Source organism: Diadema setosum, chromosome 18 (genome assembly GCF_964275005.1).
Source record: "Diadema setosum chromosome 18, eeDiaSeto1, whole genome shotgun sequence".
In the NCBI taxonomy this organism is placed as follows: Eukaryota; Metazoa; Echinodermata; class Echinoidea; order Diadematoida; family Diadematidae; genus Diadema; species Diadema setosum.
Window position 1 is genome coordinate 21,632,587 of NC_092702.1, and position 25,578 is coordinate 21,658,164.

At 41.4% G+C, this 25,578-nt stretch overlaps 1 protein-coding gene across 1 annotated transcript in view; it reads left to right on the top strand.

Annotated features, from left to right (window-relative positions):
• Positions 1 to 25,578, top strand: part of LOC140241757 (fibroblast growth factor receptor-like 1) — a 64,529-nt gene that overhangs the window by 26,345 nt on the left and 12,606 nt on the right. The window contains 3 exon segments of the mRNA XM_072321508.1: positions 16,803 to 16,970; positions 16,973 to 17,038; positions 17,041 to 17,073. Of these exon segments, the coding sequence (XP_072177609.1) occupies positions 16,803 to 16,970; positions 16,973 to 17,038; positions 17,041 to 17,073 (267 nt within the window).

Consider the following 25,578-nt stretch of genomic DNA (forward strand, 5'->3'; position numbering starts at 1 on the left):
TGTATGTTACAAAGAAGAATTGTTTCAAGAAGTTGGGCGGTATCATTAATTTTGGTGGGATTTACCATTATCAGTCTTTCACAAAATCATGCCCATTTACTTCCAGGCTTTGATCATTGATAGTGCACATCACCACTATATTACCACCACCACCACCACCACCAACAACAACAAAGACTAATAGGAGAAATGCAAAAGTGGATGCACATTCTGCTCTTTTATTTTTTCTCGACCTTGAACATACATCTCCATGGGGAGTTTGACAAAATGTCATCTTCCACTTTTTTGCACGTGGTTCAATGTGCCACAATAATACAGAATGCGCACCCTGGGATTAAAGAAGAGGTGGAGTCAAAATCAGAGATTCCATGTTGCCTTGAGGTCCACCAATTTGCTCCATCTTGCCACCAGCCGTTGGCGCTGGACGGTCAAGTCCGCTCTGTGTGAATTATTGACATTTCATATTTCCCACCGCTGCATGTCATTTATTTTTATTATTATTTTTTTTTTGTGGGGCGATGGGGCTTGCTGAGAAAGTCGCATCGCCCGATTTGTCAGTCCCGCGGTACCTCCCGCTGGAAAGCTCCCCTAAGCGTGCAATAATATTAGAGGAGAAAATTACTCGCCAATTTCCTGAACTTGGGATGGCTCATTTGAAGTTTTTTTTCCCCCCTTACTTCTCTCTCTCTATCCAGTTTATCTCTCCTTCCTTGTTTTGTTGTTGTTGTTGTTTGTTTTCAGTTCAATGTGTGTGCTTTTTCGTCCATCTTATTTTCTCTCACTCATATTTTGTTCTCTCTCCCTCCCCCCCCCCCCCATTCCATTTCTTGTCGCGTGATGGCTGCATCTGTTGTACTGCTGTGAATGTGTCGGTTCCGATTTTGAGGATCGGCATGTATGAGAAACGTCAAGTTGTGTGGACAGGCATGGTGAGCACGTGCCCCCTTGCAACCCCTGCAACCCCCCCCCCCCCCTTGTCTTGCGGAACTGTACAAAAAGTACAGTGGGTCCACAGCCGTGCGTACTCACACAGACTATCATGTAGAGTAGTAGGTTGGAGTTTTCTTGGAACCCGAGCCAGTGTTTTACCACAACCCCTTTTGAGGTTGGTTGCCTTCTACAGAGGGAGTCCTTTGATGATGATTTTATATTATATGCCTTGCCCCGAGAAGGATCTTATAATTTAAGCATTCAATAAAGAAACCCCTTGTTCAAAAAAAAAAAAAAAACACCACAGAGTTTTCCATATATCTCTCAGTGGATCTGTAATGTAGAAGACTTGAGTAAAACTGAAATGATATCAATGTAGAATCTCTCGCTGAGAGGCTGAAATTTCAGTAATTAGGCCTACTGGTGGAATATCTGTCATGGAAAAAAAAATGACTTTGACCCCATTTACAGTGGTGGGCCGGCTTGAGGCCGGATCGCGGCCTGCCTACGTTGCGGTACTCAGCCCCACATTTTCATGCGTTTATACTACCTTGTCAAGTCGCGCCCGGCGAGTGAAGTTTCCTTTCACATGTAGGCCCTAAACTTCTTCTTTTGGCTGCATATGTGGGTCCGCTTGCATTTACATGAACAAAAGGCAGGCATCGGGCCAGCCTAGCCTTTGGTACCACATTTTGATTTTCATGCATTTACATCAAAATGAAGGCCTGCTTCGGGCCTACCCAAGGGTGGCCTTTTGTCCACTGTAAACGGGGTCTTTGACTAACAAAACTAGATGTTCCTATCATGTGTAATTGTAACATATCTGACTGCCTGAAGACAGCTTGTTTAATGGACAACACTGTTTCAATTTTGTTTACATCAACTTCTTGTTTACATCCACTTCTTGTTTGGCCACAAACTGACTTTGCTCAAGATTGCCAGTTCTACAGTCACATCCTTGTTTGATGTTTAAGACGTATATCCAAAAAGTTTGTCACAAGTTTGTGTTCTGTTTGATAGCTTTTGTAGCCCTTGCAGAGCCAAATTGAAACAAAGTACAGACAGTTTTGCATGATATATGTTTGCAATATGCAAAAAATAAAAAATAAAAAATGGTATGGTCTAATAATGAAGGCTGCCTTGCACACACATATGCACATGCACAGAGAGAGAGACACACACACACAGACAAACCGACTCGAATGTATGGTATCTAATATCACCTCAAGGAGATAGTGCCCTTATTGCATGTATTGATCAGATACGGTGGAACGTGAAATGTCAACAGGGGAGATAAATTTGCTTCGGTCCACTGAGGCACCGAACCGCTGTGTGTTGCCTTGTATGGTGTCTCATCATAAACAGCTTTCACTTTTCGTAGATAAGGATGCATATTTCTTGCAGTGCCAAAGTTACACTTTTTTTTTCTTTGAGATAAAGTTTAATATGTGTCTTTTGCATATTTGACATTTCTTGAATTCCATTCTGAATACAAGAGAAGGAAAAAAAGTGATCTATACTATAGGCACAAAAATCACATTTGAAATGTGGATTTAGTGCCTAATTTTCAAGATTGGCCCATTTCTTGACCAAAGGCTCCGTTCGGTATTGTATTCCACGGTCGCGAATTTAACCGCTTGCGAAATCGTCTGGAAGTCCCGGTTTGTGAAAATTTAGACTCGCTAAATATATAGCTTACATACATTAGATGTAATGAAATCAAACATCAAGTAATATGTCTATATTGAGACTGTAGTTACATGAAAGAAAGCATCGTTGAAGGGGCTTGGAGTCAGGTCCCCCAGAGAGTGGTCCATCAATTTTTGAAAAGGCTTTCAAGAAATTCCGTAAATTTTTGAGAAATTTGACAAATCGTCATATTATAATCACGGAATGCAATGGGTGCCACATACTGCAAGAGCAGCTGTATGTGAAGTGAATATAGCATACAGTGTAAAAGCTTGCCTAGAAATCCACATAATTTATCAGGGGCGTGTTGTGATGTCACTAGTCTGTTGTTTGCTTGTTTTTTTTGTTAGTAATGTAATCTTTGATTACGCTCAAAACTGGATCACAGTCATCATGGGACATTAACTTCTGATCGTTTGTCTGATACTAGATGCCTTCAAAAGTATTTTTCATAGAAATTCATTCAGATTTTTCCTGTTTGTCTTTGGAGTGTCAGTGCATTTGCAACAAGTATTTTTATCTGTCAGTGTGCAGTGAATTATTTGTAAAGAGTTGATTGACAGTCTTTGGGATGACTGCCAGGTATCATGGTCCATTTCATGTCCTCCATTCAGAATATCAGGATTTGTCTACCCACAAAGCTCATTGTCAATGTCTTTTTCTCATCCCTGGCTGTCACTAATAAATACTGGTATCGTTGCCCACATGCAGCTGGTAATGATTCACCTTTTATTTATCTACCTCTCTTGTTCTCTGGCTCAGTGACCCTCATTCGTGGCTTATACATTATATTGCTTGATTGACACTTCTCACTCGACAAAGGGCCATCAAATTTCATCAGCCACTGACTTGGAATGAGGCGTGAAAAATTTTTTTAAAAAGGGTAAAGGACACTGCTCCAGGGAGGGTATGGGACAGCCCTTTTGTTTTCAGACCGTACCAAGAGACCGCGATGAGACATTCCTGCGTGCCACAATGTTTGCTCAGTGTATGTGCAAACTAAGACCAAGGGAAATGAACATTTGATTGTGGTGTCGTCCTTTACTGACCAAGGTCCAGGTGTTACCTCTCTTTTTTCTTTCTTTCTTCTTTTTTTTTTTTCCATTGATTGTCCATCTGGCAGAATGAAAAGGGACCAGCGATCGCTGCATGAATGGAGCACATGCACCACAAATTAGATCAGACACAACTTTGATAACTTACACTCGATTAATCCCATGAATTTACATTGCACAACCACATTTTTTTTTTCCCTCACACATCTTGCAAGTGTGGGCCCATTCACATCCACCGGAAATTAGCGGTTTCCAAAACCGGTCCTTGCAATGCGATGCGAAAAACCTGTTTAAAGTAATTCTTGTGTGTGGACACACCTCCAAACACATGATACAACTTGAACAACTGCATGTTTGCCCTTCCAAATCTGTGCTTATTCAGCGAATTCTGTATAATGTGATTCGAAATTTTGGTCACGGGATTGTCGGCAGGAATAGTTTGCTGTAATTGTCTGCGAGCGTGTGAATAACTTCCAGCCATGTGTAGAGTTGATAATCTATACTCTAATTGTGTTCATTTTAGCATCGTTATCTCAAAAGAAATGACTGTGTGAGCTTGGGTATGTTAATATCTATTAATTGCCCCAGTTTCCATAACCTGCTTCTTCCAGAGTCTCATCTAAGTCTCTTAAAGCTACTGTTCATCACTGGGAGCAGTGATTTTATTATCATTATTATTTTTTTTTGAAGTTCAATTTATCACATTTGATGCAAATGTTTAGGTCAGTTGTACACAAAATCCTACCATGTAGAATTTAATAGGCCTAAATATTTTGCAATAAAGCCTAAAATATGAGGAGGTGTGTTTTTTCTCAGTAAACCAAAACTGTAGACTGCTTATTCTAGAAACAATTTTTTATTTAACTATTGTTCACATTTGTATATTTAATAATACTTAACGTCAATTAATACGATTACAATTTTAACATTGATTGTCTCTATCCCTGACCCACTTTACAGAACTATTTTGAAACACTAAAGCTGGGGTTTTGTTTCATCTGCAATGGTAAATAATGCCTTGTAGGATGAACATTACCTTTTTATCTGAGAAGATTTTCACCAAGGTCCCTAAAAAAAAAAAACAAACTAAGGGGGGGGGGGGGGGGGGGGGAGTGGATCAGCTCGTGCATCCACATAGCTAGAGACAGGGGCCCCTATATGAAATGCCAGGTTGCACGCGTGACGGGGCATGGCAGGATAGCCCCCGTGTTGTTTCAATTTCACAAATGACTTGGCTTGCGTTTAGAACGATTCGGCCGAAAATTGCTCACCGAAGTCAGCACCGCAAGGGCTGGGCAGAGAAGAGGAGGAAAAATGCTGGTGAGAAAGGGAAGGCGGCAAAATCTGTAAGAAAAAAGAAATCAATATTCAGAGAACGGTCACTGAATTTGATCATCTCCTTGCACCACCAACCCCGCTCCCCTTCTCTCAACCAACCCCCCCCCACCTCTTAAGATAAAAAAGAAAGAAAGAAAGTTTCCATGGATATTCAGGAGTTTGTATATGGGTGGTATCATTTCTATTAACTTGATTACACCCCAAATTTAATGAATCGTGAGGGAAGAGGTGATCGCGTGTTTTCTTGGACCCGCCAACTTTAAACACTTCATTAGATTCTGAGCTGCTGAGCTGATTCTTTTTTTTCTTTCTTTCTCTCTTGCTGTTTTTTTTTTTTTTCATGTTTGCGTGCATTTGTGTACATGTACACACATACATTTATGTATACATGTACGAGGGGCGACTGAAAAGTTTTGAGCCTTCAAGAGATGGTGAGAGGCAGAAGTACTTTATTACTCTATTTTTCTATATAGTCCCCTTGTGAGTCCACACACTTCCTCCAGCGGTGACGTAGTGCCTCTATGCTGCTGCAGTAGAAGTTCTTTGGTTGGTCCTCCAGGTAGGAGTCAACAGCATCAATGACCTCCTCATCAGTGGTGAAGCGTTGTCCAGCCAAATCTTTTTTGTGTTTCGGAAAGAGGTGGAAGTCCGGTGGGGCTAGATCTGGTGAATACGGTGGGTGCGGAACTAGTTGGAACCCACAGTCATGAATGGTTGCCATTGCAACCGCTGATGAATGCGCTGGAGCATTGTCCTGGTGAAACAAGACATCTTTTGTGATTATTTTGTCCATTTTTTATGAATCACCTGATACAGAAAGTTCAAGAACCTGTAAAATAAGGATAAAATTTGTTATGACCAAGAAATTTGGTTGGTAGGATTAAGATATAATGAAGACTTCATGGACCAAATTTGGCCTTCATATCTTAATCCTTTCTATGTTAGGCTCAAAACTTTTCAGTCGCCCCTCGTATGTATCGGTATATGGTGTGTGTGTGCATTTGTGAGCATCTCTGAAAAGGCATTATTCCTTGGACCAAAGCTATGTTGCAATATGGCACCATTTTATGCCCCACAAATGTGTGCTGGAATATGTATGAACCCAGCTTCCGATCGATGGGTATCAAGTTTGTGTTTAGTTTGACGAGCCACAATGAAAAAAAAAAAATGAAAGAAAAAGAAGAACGCTTTTTCTTTCCTCTTCATTTTTTTTTTCTGAAATGTTTCAGGTGCAGAAATGACCTGTGGCATTTTTGGCAGGGAATATTTCAGTTGAAATGAACTTGTCTAAGTGTTAAACAGCCATGCCTTTGCGATGATCATGGCTGCAGATGTCAAGCTCCCTGGACAAAACTCCACACTGGTATTTACAATTTCACTTCATGTTGCTTGTTCAAGTGATGAAGTTCTAAGTCAAATGTTGCTTAATTACTCAGGATGAAATTCAGCCAGCTTCTCGTAAAGCACTGAATATATGTCCATTGCCAAAACCACACACTGATCTAAAAAGGAGATCCTAATTGCTGTCTCTTTTTGTGTGAGATACAGTGAAAATCGGAGGGTTTAAGACGCCGATAATTCAGCTGCTTTGTAGTTGGCAGGAGCTCTGCTGTACACATACAATACATGTATCTTCATGTAATTGTGTAGATTATGTGTGGAAGCATGTTTGATGGTCCCAAACAAATCCTTAAATTACCCCCTTTTTTCGGGGGGGGGGGGGGGATAAATTGGAAAGAGAGACAATTTGTGGGTGTAGGAGATTTACAAAGATTGGGAGGTAGAGCTCGTGTGAAGGTGAACCTGCCAACTTAGTGCTTCGTATAGCGCCCGTGATAGAGTTTCAGCCCCTGTAGCCACCGGCGGCAGTGGTGGAGGCCCCCCTGCAACATTCAGCGAAAGTCTCCACACAAAGGACTTCACTGCGAACAGTGACAAGAGGAATCGGGGGGGGGGGGGTGGCAGGGGAGAGGAAGAGAGCTCGATGAAAGTTCCTCAGACAATTTAGAGCCACTAGACTCCATTAAAGTGTTTTATAGCTAGTTAGCGAGAGAAGGAGAAGAAAAAAAAAAGAAGCAAAGGAAGAGGACCAATAGAAGAACAAGAAGAAAAGAAAAAAACTAAATCAAAACGGAAAATGTTCTCTTGTGAAATCCGCAAAGTGATTCATCTAAGCAGCCTACAGGTACAGATGTCCTACTAGCTCTCTTCATCGCCCTCTCGTGAGAGAAAAGACAGTTTGAGGAAGAGGGAAAGTGGGAAAAAAAATTGTAGGACACTGAAGAGAAGGTGGGGGAAAAAAGAGAGAGAGAGAGAGAGAGAGAGTTTTGAGAGGAAAAGTCTAAATGCTGTGCTCTCGTTTCACCGCACTAATTTGTTGGTTGAGGCTATCAGAGAGGCGCTGTGCGACACCGGACCCTGTACATTTCTGGAGGGGAGTGAGGCATGGTGGGATATTTCGCAGCATGGATGAACAGAGGAGGATGGGGGAGGGGGGGAGTGGAATCGGTCTCAAGATCAGCCGGTCCACAAACACACTATCATTAAAGTTGTAAATGTATGCGTGCTACCAGTCGGCTCTACTTGCGTTTCGATGGTGCTATCACCGCTCTCTCAAACACTAATGTAATATCATCCACACCAATGATGCTACTCCTCATTCCTTTCTATTCTCTTGCCAAAATTCCGGCTATCGCATGTCTACATGTCCCTCGGACCGCCAATATTTGCCCGCTGCGACGTGGAATCTGCCAAAAAGATCTGTAATTGGATAGATCTCCTTTCTGTCTTATTTTTTCCTCCCCTCTCTTACCCTTTCTTCTATTTCTCATGTGCATTTTTGTGCGGCGGCTGTGAATGCCTAGTTCTGTGTCATGACAGTTATTGCGTTCTTTGTTTAAGGTGAGAGAAATCCTGTATGAATGAGGACCTGATAAGTTGTCAGGAAATGACAAGCAACCACTTTATTAATTTACACCGTTCCTCCGAAATCAGTGCTTTCAATCTATACATACACGCGGTGATAACTGGTTTCATATGTCAGCGCTACCACAGAGTTGACGATATTCCAACAAAGCATGAAATCTCGATATGCCATCAGTTTACCTTGAAGGTGAACTTGACATATTCTGCCCTGTTTGATATGTTAGGAAGTAGTTGCCTTTTAGTTCTCCCGGCTGAGGACGATTCACATCAAATATCGCGATTGCCCTCACGATAACAGGTCAGGGGATACAAAAGCTGTGTTAGTTTTACCTCTATTAGTCTGATATCAACATGTGAGATATGCTTGTATGCAGGTTCTACACGAACAACTGTACCAGTGTGCAGTGATCCATTTCCACCTACCACTTTGTGAATTTTTGCAGACGTACTGCCAATATGGTGTGACTGGGCCGTAATTTTGTGAGGGTATGTGAAAGATGTCCACTCTGTATGTGAAATAATTCACTCTGTATACTATACTGAAAGTGTTTCATCCATAAGCCATTCTCAGAAACCATAAAAAAGCTTTATGATGAAAATGGCAACAAGATATTCAAATATTTCTAATATCAGCTGGTATATGACCTAGGTGACATTTGTTTGTTCGTTTGTTTGTTTGTTTGCATATACTTTTCTGCATTTATGTCATGATAAGTATCAGAGAGGGTAATATGATATGAATTTTAAACACACTGAGGAACTCTGCTGGTATTCTGATAATAGCCACGAATCATTTTTTTTTTTTTTTTTGTCGAGAAAGATTTGAATCTGCTTGTTTATATTGTTGTGATTGTCTGAAGTAAGTTGGGAAGAGTAGATTAATGAAAGGCCCATGAAAACTTTGCAAAATATGCAAGAAAGTTATGGAATTTTAAAGTTTAGAATGTTTTCACAAAACAGTTATACAGGACATGAGCAGGGTTTTCAAAATGTTTTTTTTTCCATTTACTTGCACACAAACTATACTTGATTCCCTTCCTTATTAAAGAGGGTATCTCACTGAGCAGTAAATATTTGCAAGCGTAGCAAATTCTAGGGAATTTGAGGTTTTGCCAGGGTTTGTTAACAGTTGCAATCTAACTTGTCAACAGTTGCAATCAAATTTGCAAACAATTTTCATTGGCAAATAGTTTTTCTTGTCGCAAAGAAATTTTGAACATGTTCAAAATTTCTTTGCGACAAGAAAAACTGTTCACGACAATTTTTCCTGGGAGAGATTTATCCTTTGCATGAAATAGCCATGGAATTGTAATAATTCAAATAATAAAGTAATTATATGTCATTGATATATGCTACATGTAAATGATGTTACTATGATGCAAACTCAAATATTCATCATCAGCATATGTGAAACTGCATTGAAAGGTCACAAACCATCTGACCTCTAAAAGTGCAGTAATTGTCACTTTCTGTTATTTTTCCTATAACCCAAACATGATCTTTGTTAATCACCCTTTGTAGATGCATTTGTCTAACATATATTGTATATTGTCCACCTTTCTCTATCTATCTGTCTCTTTCTATCTATCCATCTCTTCATATTTATCTATCTGTTCATCTATCTATCTATCTATATATATATATATATATATATATATATATATATATATATATATATATATATATCTTTCTTCATCTATCTATCCATCTCTATTTTTTTTTAAGCCTCCGCAACCTTCCCTACTAGTTCTTCCCCCATTTTACGTCTCAAACTCCATCTGTTCCTCTTGTCACTCGTTCTTCATTCCTGTCTCTCCTAACCCTGTCCATCCCATCACCTCCTCCTCCCTGTCTGTGTCTCTTTTCTCCCTCTCTTCCTCTCCCGCTCTCACTGCCCTCCAACATCCATTAAACACCTCCGCTTTCTGATGATGCTGGGCTTCCTTTACCTCCAAGTTGGCAATAGGCCCTGGCTCATTACTTCATTTTTTCGGGGCCCTGTTCGACAGGTGCCACTGTCTATTGTCAGAAGGGGGTGGGCGGGCTGCCCCACCATTGATTTTCCGTGCACCTAACCCAATTGACAGGAAATAATTGCTGTGCAACACATAATCCAATTAGACCCCCCACGGCTCCATTTGCCGACATTCCATTTCCTTGCTCTGTCCAAATTCATTTACCCATGATGCTGTTGCATGCGTAGCCACTGGGAAAACATCCCACTCACCCCCTCCCCCCCCCCCCCCACACCCAAACAAGTGAAGTATGGACATGAAGTCTGTCAGATCTTGTAGACAAACTACAAGTTGCATTACGCGGTGTTAGAGCATTGTACGACCCCCAGAGAATCTTTTTTGCCGTGCCAATCAATACGCGTGCTTTGCTTTCGGGGTGCGAAAATATGTCCTCAGTCACTTCTCGGGATTTTGTTTTATTCAGCCATGAATAATTTTTCATTGATTTGCCGACGGGCAATGGTGCAAGTGAATCGAGAGTGAATGAAAAAGACCGCAAAACAAGAACAAATGTGGAGAAATGAGGGAAGAATTTAGACACTGCATTTTTTTTTAACGTCATTTGGTTGTTTGTGCTGATCGCCCTTCCATTTTTTTTTTTTTTAAAGGCCCGTAGGGACCTGTTTAGCTTGAGAGAGGGGTTAGAAAAGAATGTTGGGATGAAGAAAATATGCATACATAACAAGCTTGGCAAAATCGATCATGCTGCACCTCGACCACACTCAGGAGTGTGGCAGCGTGGGGGAATATGAGGGGAGAAGTGAGCGTGGTGAAGTGGGAAGCGGGCACACGGGCAGCGTTCGATATCCCCCTACCAGCGCTTCTTGTCTCGAGAAAGCCTGCATCGTCATCATGTTGTTGGTGTCTGTTGGTGTGTGTATACAGCAAGCGTTCCATCGATGAAGGAGGTAGACAGGCTCCCCAGATAATGAATGTAATATCCGTGAGCAGCCAACCTCTATGGCTGGCCATGGTAATTCTCGCCTATTTTCGAGGGAGATGGGTTCATTCACTCTGTCCAGGTGGTTCCATGTTTCATGTGGTTTACTGTCCCATATTGATCGAAAAGGGTTATCCTGAGGGCAAGTTACCCATAATTCCTTTTGAGCTACATAAGTTGTGGTGCCATTTCCTCGTAGCAAACACACACAGGTCCTCACGAATAATTGGTCATTAATAATGTTGAATAGAGATGTGTATCTGTGAAAGAAAACAAAAGGAATATCATGTAATGATACAATAACATATTGATGTATTGGAGGTGTGAATCTAACTCCAGTTTAGGATGTTCACTTAGGGCAAGTAAAACGGAATGGTAAACCAATCCTCGCAGATCCTCTGCTCACGCCAACCGTCAGACAAAAGACTCTCCTGTCCTGTAAATGTTTTTGGGGGATACAGCGAGTAGCCTGTGCGCACTCCAGCTTTTGGTTGTCCCGAAGAAGTATGCGCTTCAGATTACGGTCCGGGGCGAGATGAGCCTGCTGTCGCTAACGAACAGAGCTGGATCGATCAGCAAGATACATGGTAATCCCGCCCGCAAATCCGACCAGATTCAGTTGGATTTTTCATCGGCAGTATCACCGCTCTCCCACCCCAAGTGTAGGCTGCCCCCCAAAATCTCTGTGTTGCCAATGGTTTCTTTGTTCGCTGGACCCCACTCTTGCTCTTCAGCCCCCTCCCCCTCCCTTTGACATTGCTCAATGGAACACACATGCCCCCTCCACCCTACCTTTCAGAAATATCACATTTCAACATAGTTTCCTGATTAACGGTCGCTGTGAGTGGTTCCACTTATCAAACAGTTTTCCCTGTACCATCAAACATATAGGTCTATGTCTGTAAACTTTCAATGGATAAAACATGCAAAAAAAAAAAATCCTTCTGTGCATGTTCTGAATGCACTTTCAAAACTGCAAATCATTGTTGATTTTTTAGAAATTTGAAAATCGACTAAACCGAAAACTGAACTGAAAGCTGACATACAAGTGTAAAGACCATATAGGAGGCAAGCTATTGTCGTAAAATGGGAAGATTTTGAGGTAAAGAGAGAGATAACAACCAAGAAAATTTGACTAAATGTGAGACGAAATATCAAGCGCTCACGAGAGCACCCCACGAGAGAGAAAGACCAGAGTGAATGGGGTGAACGTGAAGGAAAGCAAATGGAGAATGGAGTAAATAAATGTGAGGTGAAATCGTCAGAAGTAGAGGTATTTTTTCCTCCTTTTGTTGAGATAGTGGATCTTGCAATGGGAGGGGGGAAGGGAGGGGGCCCATGAACAAATATTTGCTGTAACGTGAAGTCTCATGTGTCATGTTGGTGTCTTGCAACATTGATACAAAGCCGCCATAAACCTCAAACATGTTTGAGCGCATCTTTCGCCCGCTTCTCAGATTCCACGCAAGAGAGGGCGAGAGAGGCATTGGAAGGGTTGGAGGAAGAAAAAAGTTGGTGATATGACTCATCTTGACAGCGCTAAGTCGGGCCGATGATGCGGTGGATGTCGTGGAATTTTGTCGCCCCGGTTCACTCCCAAGTTGTGGCAAGTTGAATTTGACAGCATGTTGCCTTAGTTGTGGCACCCACAGACCACAGTTGTGGCAGCGACATTATACCAACAACAAAAAAGCAAGAGAAACAAACAAAATAGATTTCACTTTGATAGTCTGTTGTGTCAGCAACAGAGAAATATTATCAGTGTGAGATGTGCTTTGAGAACCCCATCTCTCTCATTCAGGCATCAACATCACTAAACTTCCCTCCGACCAAAATTGAGGACTTTGGATCTCTGTGTGATAACAGCGTACCTAAGACTATAAAAGATGAGAACTTTTGGATCCCTTACTGCATGTCACACCTCTCAAACATCACTGTCCGCGAGTGTATGGCAAAGCTATTATGGGTAGATTCATCCACTTAGAAGACATAGTGGAAGGAAAATAGAACAATTGTTTACAAACTTGATTCAGCAGTTAGTTTGAAGAAAATTTCAACACATTATTTAAAGATTTCTTTGTTGATGTTACTAATGTATGGAGAATACAAAGAAAATGTATAATGCCCCTAACTATTTTGCAAAGCCCCACAAGAGGTAACTGGTGTTTTCTTGATGCATGAGGTGTGGCAGTTCTCACAGTACTATGTGGGAGCACAGGGTCTGCACTGAGCAGACAAACTTGTGAGAAAGGGCCAAGAAAATTCCTTCGACCAGGGCCTAGCAGTTCCACTGTTTGTGCGAGATGCACTTGGCCGCTACCGGAGTCAGCTCCATGGAAAACCCAAATGAAGATTGACAACTTTAAGACTTGCCTGTTGACATTGTGGGTCCTACGTCTCAATTCATTTGTCAGGCCGGCATCTGCCCGACTCGCTGCGTCAATGGACAGCAAAACGCAAAGAGACAAGTACACAGCTTGTGTTCGAGGTGAACAACAGATTTTTTTTTTTTTTTCCAAAAAATAAAGTCCAATCCAAAGAGGGACCTTGTCACCCTACACTCTGGATATCAAAATGATGATCATACAATATTTTCATGGGTTGACTAAAAAGAAAGTCTGCTCTATGAACAGCCTTATGCTATACATTGGCGATCATATATCATTCTTCTTTGTTATTTCTGTAGGAACCAAAGTAGCAAAATTAATTCTTCATATACACAGAGATTTTTGACTGTCAAAATTGTTGGTTAAAGCACTATGCAAACACTGTTCCCATGTAGCCAGTGTTCAGTTCTTGAAGAAGCAGATAGTGTTAGGTGAAATGCCTTAAGTTTCTCCCAAATTAAGAGGTCATCTGATGACATTTAAAAAAAAAAAAAAAAAAAAAAAAAATATATATATATATATATGTATTTATATCCCTCATGTAAAGCTTCTTGCCATAGGATTGTACAGAGCACGAACATGGTGTAGTTTTACTAGCTAGCTACGAGCAGCTGGATGCGGTGCAATTGGTTACTAGCCAGCGTGATATAGTACTTTTGGGAATCCACGATTTGCACCCATCGTGATCGTGTGATCGATATCCACATTTCTCACTTAAGAATTTACGCAGTGCGCGTAGTAGCGATACTTTTGAGCGACAGTCCTGTGGCTTAGCTAGCTAGCTAGCGCTAAGAGAGCGCGCGGTGTGATGTGCGACAGCATTACAGAAATCTGTGTGGTGCGATGGCGTGGGTACCGGTCGGTGTGTAACGTGTGGACGTGTGATACGTGATCAATGCATTCAGCTCAATTGACAAAGTGACTGCTTCCAGTAACGGAAGAATGATCGCAGGAGGACACCATATCAGGTACGAATTAGGAATAAACTAAAACCGATTTTGAAGATGATCTGGGTAACGAAGCCGCTTTAGGCCTACTTCTAACGTAGTCCTGGACCTCGATCTTTCGGAGTTTTGCACGCTGTAGTGTAGCTCGTGTGTAGGAATCAACAACAGCGCAGCGGTGTCGTTCGCTACGCGCTGCACGCACTGCTGCTGCAGTTAAATTTATCGTTAGATTTATCGTTCACGAAACCTGCACACTTTTCCAAAAGGGAACCGTCATTACTCTAGTAAAATGCTCGAGAGGGATATAAAACAAATATCGACTGCTTTCTTTCGGGCCATGGTAAAACTATTTGACCTCGGTGATGTCTCAACAGTGCCATGTCCCTCGACTTCGTCTCGGGACATAGCACTGTTGAGACATCACCTCGGTGCAAATAGTTTTACCATCTCCCTCTGCAGCAGTCGATATTTGTATAATATATATATATATTTTTTTTTTTTTTCGGGGGGGGGGGGGGGTTATGTGACCATGTGACCATGTAATGCGCTGCGATTCGTGTTATCAGGCAGTGAGAAGCCTGCTTAAGTTGTCATAGCGATATGTATTCCCATCCATCATGTCAAAGGTTGTGATAGAAGAGTGGATTTCTCCCATTTTTTTTGTAGACTTGGCATACAAGCACACATGCATGAGTGAATTGACCTTTTTCTTTTGGTGATGCTTGTCTCCCTTTGCTGAGAGCGTTCGGTGACGGCCGACTGCAGTGCTGTGTCCAGCCAGAACTCCAGCCATTATATCTCCCAAGGGGCCAAACAAGCTTGTCCGCAAAGATACAAATAAGCAAACAAGAATCGCAAGCAAGGTGGCGTGTACTTCTTCATCATCATACTAACCCCTCATCCTCTCTTCACCACCCCCCCCCCCCCAACCTTTCCTTCCACTCTTTGGCTCAGTGTCTTGCGGGCACACTGTGATTATTGAACCTGAAATGGACATGGTGTATTCATATCTTCCCATGACTAGTGACCATTAGGTAATTCCGTGTAACACCTTGTGGGCAAGGAGGGATGGACGTATGACCACAGTTATTGATGGTGCTGGTGGCTATGTCCGCTTTCTGTGGTGAGAGTAAATATCTTTTCCCTTTTTCGTTGTTTTTTTTTTTGCTGTCAACCCAACCAGAGAGGGAAACGCATCACCATTTCCGTCATCTCATAGGCAACCATGCGAAAATCAAGTGTCCAATTTGGAGATTTTGCATCATGGAATGTGGAAGAAAGAAAAAAAAAAATTATCTAACCCCAGAGAAATCCCCTGAAACGAAATGCACAACAACAGAAAAAAGAATCAATATATGTAAAACAGTTGACTTGTGGGAAGATCAAGATTTTCATTAGGATATTCTGGCTGCTGTCATGCAGCAAAAATTGAAGGATTAGCCCAGTCACTTTTTTGACCTGACTGACACTGCATATTGAAGGTATTTTCCTGTTTTATTTTGGTGTTACCCCTTCTGGCCCATTTGAATGAAATCATCATTTGACTCGGGGCTACTCAAGAGCTCTGACACAGATGGCTTGTTTGCCAAAGATTATTCCGAGCTGCATTTACAGAAATAAGATGAGATGGTGAAGAGAGAGAGAGATGAGAAAATGAACAGAGAGAAAGGCGGAGAGGGAGAGGTGGAGGAAAAATGAGAGAAAGTGGCTCTGTGATGCCGGGTTTTCATATTCCTTTTGGTATGCAGTTTTTATATTCTGTGTCTGTTCTGTATTTCCAGTATAAGCAAACATAAAGTGTATGTTGATGTTTTACTTAAAGATGTGTAAAGTAAGTGACATGTACACTATATAGATGTAAGCATGAAATTGACTATGAAAAAGCACTTGACAAAAAAGGACAAGTTCACCCAAATTTTACAATTGTAAGTGTGGATTGAGCAAATGCAGCAGTATAATAGTAGAATGCATCAGTGTAGGTTTGAGGAAAATCTGACAATCTTTTCAGAAGTTATTTATAAAGTTTCTGTGCAGCTATCGCTGGATGAGGGGACTACTGCAGTGTGTCGTCACATATTTACCACAGTATAAAGAAAAATATTGAGAGAATTTCACAAAATTCCATTTTTAATGAAAAGTACACATTTCTTTGACATGTTACTGATACATGCCAAGAGTAATATTGGTCGTCCTGCTTGCCGATACGGGGAAGTCAGATGCTCTTTCATTTTGCTAGAAATATGAAATATGTTGAATTCTGTTTTTCTATAAATTGTTGTACATACATGTACATGACTATCACAAACTGTAGTTCTGAGTCTTCTTATCCAGTGACGGCTGCACAGAAACTCTAAAATTCATATGTTTTGAACGGATTGTCCTATTTCCTCAGACTCTCACCGATGTCTTGGACTACTATTGCTGCATTCACTCAATCCACACATATTTTTGGGGGTAAACCAAGGCAAAGCTCCTTGGGTAAACATTATCTGTCAAGGAGGAAAAAAGCATTACGATAGATTGCCATGCCATGAGGTTTTAAATGAACCTTCAACCCATCTTCCAATCGCTTGCAGGACCACCAAGAATCACCCAGGAGGTGGAGAAGGTGCGCAGGGGCACCCTGGGCCGGTCCATCAAGCTGCCCTGTCCGGTGACGGGGAACCCGCCGCCCCTGACCATGTGGACCAAAGACGGGGTGACCATCAACCAGGGCTGGGACCGGTTCCGGCTGCGGCTGGAGGGGCGCGCATCTCCAACCTGGTGGAGGAGGACGAAGGGGCCTACGTGTGCCGGGCCACCAACGGCTTCGGAGCGTCAGCATTGAGTTCGTTTTAACCGTGAGAGGTAAGTAACGGTTATTCGTGGCAGACAGAAAGAAAGAAGAAAAGAAATAAAACGAAAATATCTTTAATTTTTGTATCTTGGTTGTTAAATCAATCCTGCTTGATATTTTAAGCTCATGCAATGATTTGCCCTCCATGGCATGTGTGAACGGCATGCAAAGGAATCATGGCTTGTTTTAATCCGAAATTGCAACTCAGCACACATTGGATTTTACACGCGGGTGCATTGAGTCATTCTCCGTCATGTTTAGGCATGCACAATGTGGAGATTCAAAGCACTTCATATACAGCCAAATGACTTTTTTTTTTTTTTTTTTGACATGTGTGAACGGTGGCAAATAATATGTTTTTACATCGCGATGCAAAAATCAAATTCAATTGCAAAATCAAAATCAAATTTATCAGCAAAAATCAGATAGTTCCTGTGAGTGAATGCGCTTTTTCGTCCTTTTTATTTGTATGTAGGATCGTCTTTTGTTAATAGCATTGTGTGAATTTGGGAGTCTGGTTTTATGTGAGAGTACAGTAAGAGTCAAATAGTGTTTCAATTTGATCACAGCCTTCCATGGAACTAATGTTACAGTGAGATTTAGATGATGATAAATGTGCTCTCATAGCTTGTAAACATTAATGCTTCATTCAGCTGATTTGTCTATTATTTCGAGCCAAAAAGTTATGCTCGAAGACTGATTCGATGTCTTGACATTCACTGGAATGGAAGAAAGGAAAAAAAAAAAAATGCCATGCCAAGCTTGTCCGGTTGCTCCAGAAGACTAGGGCAGCGAAAATGAGGTAGCAGAATTCTGTAGAAGGTCTCATTCCGTTACGAAAACAGATTGTATGCGGAGGGGTGCATTCAATTTCGTGCTGGAGATGTTTTCTGATTCAGTGGTTTCTGCCGCAAGAGCTGAATGGGAAGTGATGAAATTCAGATCAAACTGAAATCCACATTTGTTGTTACTTTTCCAGAAGAGTCTCAAAATTTCAAAAGGTGTGGTGTAAAGAGAGGAGTAAAAGCATCAGTAGGTCTTACTGTGCTTTCCAATAGAAGGTGACAAGTGTAGAAACAGTGTGGTTTTTTTTTTTATAATGGAGATATGTGCCATTTTGTTGGTTTTTATTTTAGGAAACATGATTACTTATTTATTATTCATCACAGACTACTGTAAACGTTGAAATTTTCGCGGTACATTAATTTTCGCGGATTTCCGCGTACGTTCGGCTAGCGCGAATTCAAAAACGCGCGAATATATCTTCGCAATTTTCTATGCACATTTTGAACGGCCTGAATTGCGTGCGCTTCGTCTATGATACTGCTACGTAGTACAGACATGTTTACGCATATAGCCCACGGCTGATTGGTGTGCTACATTTCCGCGACTACAGTACTAGTACTACAGTACACGTATCGAGTAAAATACATGTACAGTGCACTACGTAGTTGAGCGCTTGTACTCACACTCGCGCCGCTCGCTACGTCGCTTTTCATACGCTGGCATCGCTGGATGAAAACAGCGACTGTGTATGAACCCGCTACGGAGGCGAATTTAAGAACCCGCGAATATGTTTTCGAGCCGCTCAGCGCGAAAAATTAATCGCGCGAAAATATTGACGTTTACAGTACTTGGATTACAGTGGATAGAACATACATTCCCCTAGCCAACTAGGTGTCACTGTTTCTACATTAATATGATTTGCGTGCATATCTTTTTCTTTTTTTTTTTTTTTTGAGATTTGTCTCTCATGGAATAAACTCTGTTCCAGGTTATGTACATTATGGCTTGTATGCAACATTTTATGATTAAAAGGCTTGATGCAGGAATCCTCTTATTAAATTTCTGTCTTCTTGCTTTCTCTTTTGAAACTGCTGGGCCAACCTTTTCAGACATATTTGATGATTTTTTTTTTATTAATTAATTTTTTATGTAAAATAAACAGCACAAACTAGCACAGTTGGTCTTCTTGGTACCAGTGAAAGTCGAAATCCTTCCATAGATGCAGCCCCCCCCCCCCCTTTGGTGCCGTTTAGGCGACTCTCCATTGTGCTGGTAGCATTGTTACAAGATTTTGAAGAAGCTTCTCTGAATTTAAGTGGTAAAAAACAAATTGTTTTGTTAGGTTACATTCAAAATTTTCATCGTCTACTTGTTACCGTAAAAGCATCATTTCCTGTAGCAACTCTACATCTTTGTCCAGAATTTGGTACTTCAGTTTATTTTTAATATAAATTGTAATTCAACTAAGCACAGAATTCCACCCCTACCTATATTCAATCAAGTGGACTGGAGGAATATGTTCATCGCTTTCGGGTTTTTCATTTTTCCAAATCTGTGGTCTTGAATCAGGGCAGCGGCCGTCATTGCAGTTAAAAATCAACAGGACGAAATCTATATGATTTTCAATGCGGTGACTTTTGATTGGCATAACAGCCATGCCAGGCTGCTGTTAGATCCATTTCGTTTTTCCGACCCATCAGCGATGCGGAGTGTGACTTGACTATTCCCATTATTACTACCTGTTGATCTCCCAAAGGAGATACGGCAATATTCCGCCCAGATGTCGCAACCCTGTGGTGAGAAATGGAGATAAACTTGCCTGCATATTGTTTTCTCTTTATTGTTTTTTGTGTTGATGTTAACTACCAAAGAAATGTTATTTGTTTCTTGAGAAAGTTTGGAGCCTGTGCCGATATCAGGAGCATTTCTTTTTCTTCTGTTTTTTTTTTCCTAGTGCAGCACAAAATATTGTTTTTCTCCCAGCAGTAGTGATGATGACATGTGTCAGTTCTTGCGTGCGTGAAATTGTGGTTATGTGTCCGGCCTTTGTTTGGTAAGGGTCTGTTTTTGGACTTGGAATTTCCAGGAGGGGAACACAGCTGTTTCACAAGGCAAACAGCAAAAGAAAGAAAGACAGAAAGAGTCTTGTTTTGAATATAAAGTAGAGACATATTTTATTTTTCTGTAAAGGTACATTGTGTCTCAACTTTGTCAAAAGAAGTTAAATCTTCATTATCTGTTCTGTAAGCCTGCCTACCTGAGGGATATCAGTGGCTTGATCGCGCATAATCAAATATAAATGTGTTATGATTATTACTCCTAAACGTCGTCGCTGTGATTTCGTATAAATTGGCCTGTAACTGAAGTATGGAGTAATATGACCCCTTATTAATTTTGATGGCACACATTTTCTCCAGATATTTTGGGTACAAAAAGAAGGCTTTCCTCTTTTAATTGATATTTGCCACACAGATGAATTTGTGGCCACTGCCCAGTGTGTAACATGTGAGCTAAACACCACACAGCCCAGTGTTTTCCGCGTGATTTATGGTTAAGTGCTCCACTGAAATTTACGGAGAGCATTCAGGAGGGGCGATAAAGGTGCGCGGCGCCGTAAATCAGGAGACTGGGATTCACCGGGCGTTGAGGCCGTCTCTCTGCCTTCTCATTCTTAGCTCTTTGACTGAGCCTTTTTGCAGTGTGAATCCTGTATAGCATAGCAATGTTATCCCCAATAAGTTCTCCACCCTAAAAAAAAAAAGTGACAATAATGTGCTTCCATGCCCCTGAACCCGTTGAGGACGAGTCCCAAATATACTCAGTCAGGTGTCTATGGGAAATGCGTGTTGTAGCAAAATCAGCCCCTCCTCAATGGGTTAATGCTCCAACAATGCTTCAAGATGCTATGCCTAATAGGCCTACTTCCACTCCGTTGCTCAGTCTTAGCAAGCAAGCAAGCACTCTTCTGTTATTGGCGTTGGCTTTCACACCAACAAAAGCTTGTCCAGTGTACTGCTATGTGTAGCATGGGAATTGAAGTTTAATACAACTTTCTTGACTGTTACGCATCATAAATGTAAAAAAAAAAAACCAAAACCTCATGCAGACAAAGCACTACAAACCCACTTACATTTGTACCCAACTTGCCTGGGACATCTGAAACTCATTATTGGGCAAGTGATATGATTGGGTTCCTGCCCACCAAAAGTATGGAACCTGAGCCTAAATGTACATTCTGGCAAGTTGGAGAAATTTGTGATTGTTTTGTTCAGTGCTCATGTTGAAAAGAAAACAAACAAAAAACATAAGGAGTTAAGCCTCGAGACTCTTAAAAATGCAGTCTTATTGCTCCCATGTTGTATACATCAGCCTTGGATTTCCCTTGTATGTGCCTCCAGACATGCTGTATATCCTCCATAGACAAGAATGAGAACAAGTCTGATAGTGAAGATGATCAGTTTGGTTGTTCATATTTGATTGCTTGCCGTAATCCCAAGGACAAATGATGCTCTAGGATTTCTCTCTTCTCCTCTGATGCTCATCTCCTCCCGGCACTTGGAGGTATTGGCATGGCAACAGGAAGACAGCATTGGGAGCTGCAGAGTAGGAGAGAGTTAGTCATTTTATGTAGTGTAGGTCGGATGGGGTGGGGGGGGGGGGGGAGTTCACAGATGGAGGCCAGTTAAGTACTGAAAAACAAATCATTTCAAAGAAATAAGGAGGATGGAAGTTATGGGCACAAGTTAGGAGCTTATCTGATTCGACAGTGTTTGAGTGGAGAGGAAAGGAGATGGAGTTGCAACAAAGTGGCAGTACGTGATACGAGCAGGACTGACAAAAAGGGTGGGGGGTATAAGATGTGATCGATATCAGCAGGAAGGTCATTAATGGAATGGAAATATGAAATATGAGAAATTAGATAGCAGATAGGAGATTGGAGAAATAGAGCAAGAGGGAAAAGTTGTGTAAGAGCTGGCCAGTGAGACTGCAGTTAGAGCGTGAGGAAGGCATCGTTTCTTCGGCAAGTTTGAGTAGAAGTGTGTCCAGGTTGGTGACACATCCATAATGTACATATTGAAAACTGCATGTAGTACGCTAGGAAATGTCGTGTTGAGACCATGATGTGTGTATGGGGGGAAAAATAGGGTGGAAGGATGATTAATTTCAAATGCTTGAGAGCACTGCACTATCAATGTCTGTTGTTATTCATGCTACATTAGAAACTAGTTCAAAAGGTAGTAGAGTTCTTGGTCTTGTAAATTTTGATATTCCTTGGTATCTCACCTACATTGAAATTGAATTGTATTCACCTACATTATATTATTTGATGTCATATAGTATATTTTATTTCAAAGCAAATATTCAGCATTAATGCAAATTCAAGTGTTTCCCATCAATATTTAGGGACAGTCACTCTTTTTTTCAACTGCAATGATATTGGGGACCATTGTCCAGTCACACAAGTCAGAAAGTTGGATAAAACATTGGGATGCAAATACTTTTGTTCAATGTAAGTAAAGTGTTAACTGTTACTGTTTGTGTATCTTTGCTCCATTCATTGGAATTTAACTGCCATAAAGAATGAAGTGTTTCCTTTAACATTATCTTTCCAGATGATCACATGGTACTGTTTTGTTGTTGTTGGTTTTTTTTTTTTTTTGAGATAAATAGAGAGATGTTGGAGAGAGGAGCAAGTGCAAATTTTGACTGAAGATTTGGAAGTTTGATGCAAAGTGACAAGGAGGGGGGGGGGAGGAAAACTTTCGCACTGATAATGATGGGAAGTGAAAGGTGTTTAACTACAATTACTCATCCTCCCCCCCCCCCCCCCCAAGGAAATGGACGTTTGGAGTGTATGATCAAGAGGAGGGCTTAGAAGGTCAAGTTATTGCCTGGATCTATGTATGACTGTTTGGATGTTTCGTATGAAGTGCGGGCTGGTGCATAATTCTGCAAGACTCTGCTTCTCTCTCCCCCCCCCCCCCCCCATGCTTTATTTCATCCTCTCATTCACTTTTGTCACTCTTTCTCCCCCATTATTTTGGCACTCATATTCCCACTCCCTGAGTTGCTTTCCTCCATTTTCCTTCTCCTGTACATATTTCTTCATTCTACCTTCCCTCCCCAAATCACCACTCCCCTTGCCTCCTCTATTCCGACATCCCTCTATCTCTCTTCTCTCCCCTTCCTTATCCCACCATCCATTCACCCCTCTCTTTTCCCCCTTCTCACAGAGTGCTCTCAAGACCACCACCACCACCTCCACCACCTCCTCCTCCTCTTCTTCTCCATTCTCCTCTTTTTTTTTTGCCCTCCACCGCTCACTCCTTTTTCCTCTTTCCTCCTCCTCCTCCTCCTTCTCCCCCGTCTCCTCTCCCAACCCAGCCCCAGGGCTCCAGCCCCCCTCTTTGATCCTGCCGCCACTCCCCCGTGGCATCCAAATGTTAGCAAACATTTTCCACACAATGTATGCTGGTTTGGCACACTATTCCACCAAGGGGATAGCAGGGGGGGGGGGACACTACCTAATACTCATGCTGAGCTCTTCTCCATGAACTCCCCACACCCCCATCCCCCCCCCCCCAATAAAATGATGATTTTCTTGAAGCCTTTTTGAACAGACAACTGCTGTAGGGTCAGAGAAGTCAAAAGGGAAATGAACAAGGTAGAACTAGAAATGAAATAGACGAGATAATCTCTATTTGATTTCTGACTCACCACTCTCGGTAGCAAATGTGGCAAATTTTCAGCGAGTATGATGAGAAGTACTTCTTCATGTGTGGTTTTGTTTCTTGTTTCAACACAAGTGACGATTTCTTCAGGTGTATTCATTTTTCTTTCAAAAAGATGGAACACTTCTTCTGCACCGTGATAATGAGATGATGGACTTTATTTTGGTACTTCAATACTTCTTTAACAAAGCAGACATCCCCTAATTCTAACTAAGGGGATTAAAGAAAAAAGAAAACAACACTCACACACACAAAAAAAACTCATCTCAGACTTGCTTTAAGTTGCCAAAAGGGTTGAATACTAGCTATCACCAAGCACTTGTCATGCGCCCGTGGTGTAAGAAGGGATAGGTGTGTTGGGGTGGGTAACTTGGTCCCCACAGTGCAAGCTCTGCAAATTAGTAACCTACCTAGACTTACAATCTGTTGTGTTGGTGACTGGCTCTTTTCTACTTTACTCTTAATAGTCTTATGTCGATGTAACAGCAAAAAACAATCAATATGTTGATGATACTTAAATGCAATTTGGTTTTTGCATTTGGAGATGAAGACGCATTTACATACAGTTCCATCAAATCAGACGTGGCTTTAAAAAGTAGAGTCATATCTACAAATGTACTGTTTCTGGATGGAAACATTCCAAATGGTTCTCAGTATGGTAAAGGTTTTTGGACAAGTTGAAGATGATGGGAAAAGTTGAGAAGCTGTGAGGAGGTTTCATAGTTGGAGACTGTAAAAACAACTTTCATCATATTCATTTCCAAGTTGGGTATGTCAGTGTTGATATCTTGCTTACTTTTTGTCAATCATTTTTAACATTGACATTATATTTTGCTCTCCTCCCCCCCCCCTTTTTTTTCCAGCTGCATCATTCTGGAGGTAGATGTTCTTATGGGCAAACATTGTTAGTTTCACTTGCCTGTCGTCCTTCCTTGTCAGGCCATTTCAAAGTCGGAATTCCTCAAGTAAACATTAGCCGGGGAAAGAAGTCATACATTTCTCCATGGGGAAAAAGAGTTTCCCCTTGCGTCTTCAGCAGTTTTCCTGATTTTCTGTACACTGTGATCCATCTTCTCCCCAAGCACCAATGTGACATTCATGCAATATTCTTTCGTAATGTTTTTTATTTTGCTTTTGTTTTTGTTCAGTGATGTAGTTTTACTTCTAGAAAGAAACAAAACCTTTAAAGAGCTTGTTTCTGCCTGATCTCTGTGTCTTTGAAATACGAAAGTGTATTTCTCTGTGCCTCTATCAGAATTTATTCATCGCATATTGATCCATCTCCCCATGGATAAAATGCATTTTTGTATGGATGTCTGTGTGTGTGTGTGTGTAACCCTCTCTAGGTACTGACTAATCTTCCAGCCATAATATTGCTTTCCTTTCAAGTTATTTTTTTTTATCTTTAAAAGAAAGGGAGAAAGTTGTGGAGTGGAATGGACTTGAGGAACAGTATTGGTCCCTGGAAGTTCTACCCCCGTTGTTAGGTTGGAAAGCACCCCTATCGCCCCGGGGCCTGCCTTCTCTGGTAGCCCCCTCAGAGCCTACCTGTCAGCCCCAGCAATTATGCCACCACATAATGGGAACCAGGGTTTATTACCACAACTCTCTCGCCTGAAAGGAGGAAGGGAGAGGTATAAAAATAAAGGGGAAGGGGGCAAGAATCAAGATGTAAAAAAAAAAGGAGGGAGAGAGGATGAGAGAGGAGACTTGAAGTGGAAGGAGTACAGTAAGTGAATCGGGAGGGAAATCTTGGATATGGAGTGGTAAACTTTTTCTTGATAGTCTTGATTATGCAGTCCTCACTTTTCTCTCATGCATCTCTGTCTTTTGTACTTGACATTAGGCTCCCCTGTTATATTCTTACAGTCATCTGGTGTTCAGAAGTGCATAATCCAAGGTCTGCTTCCATTCTCCCTAAATGAGTGCAGAACTGTCAAGTTTGTGAGTTGATAGGAATGCCCGGTCTTTTGTCTTGGTAGGTAATTTGTATGGACA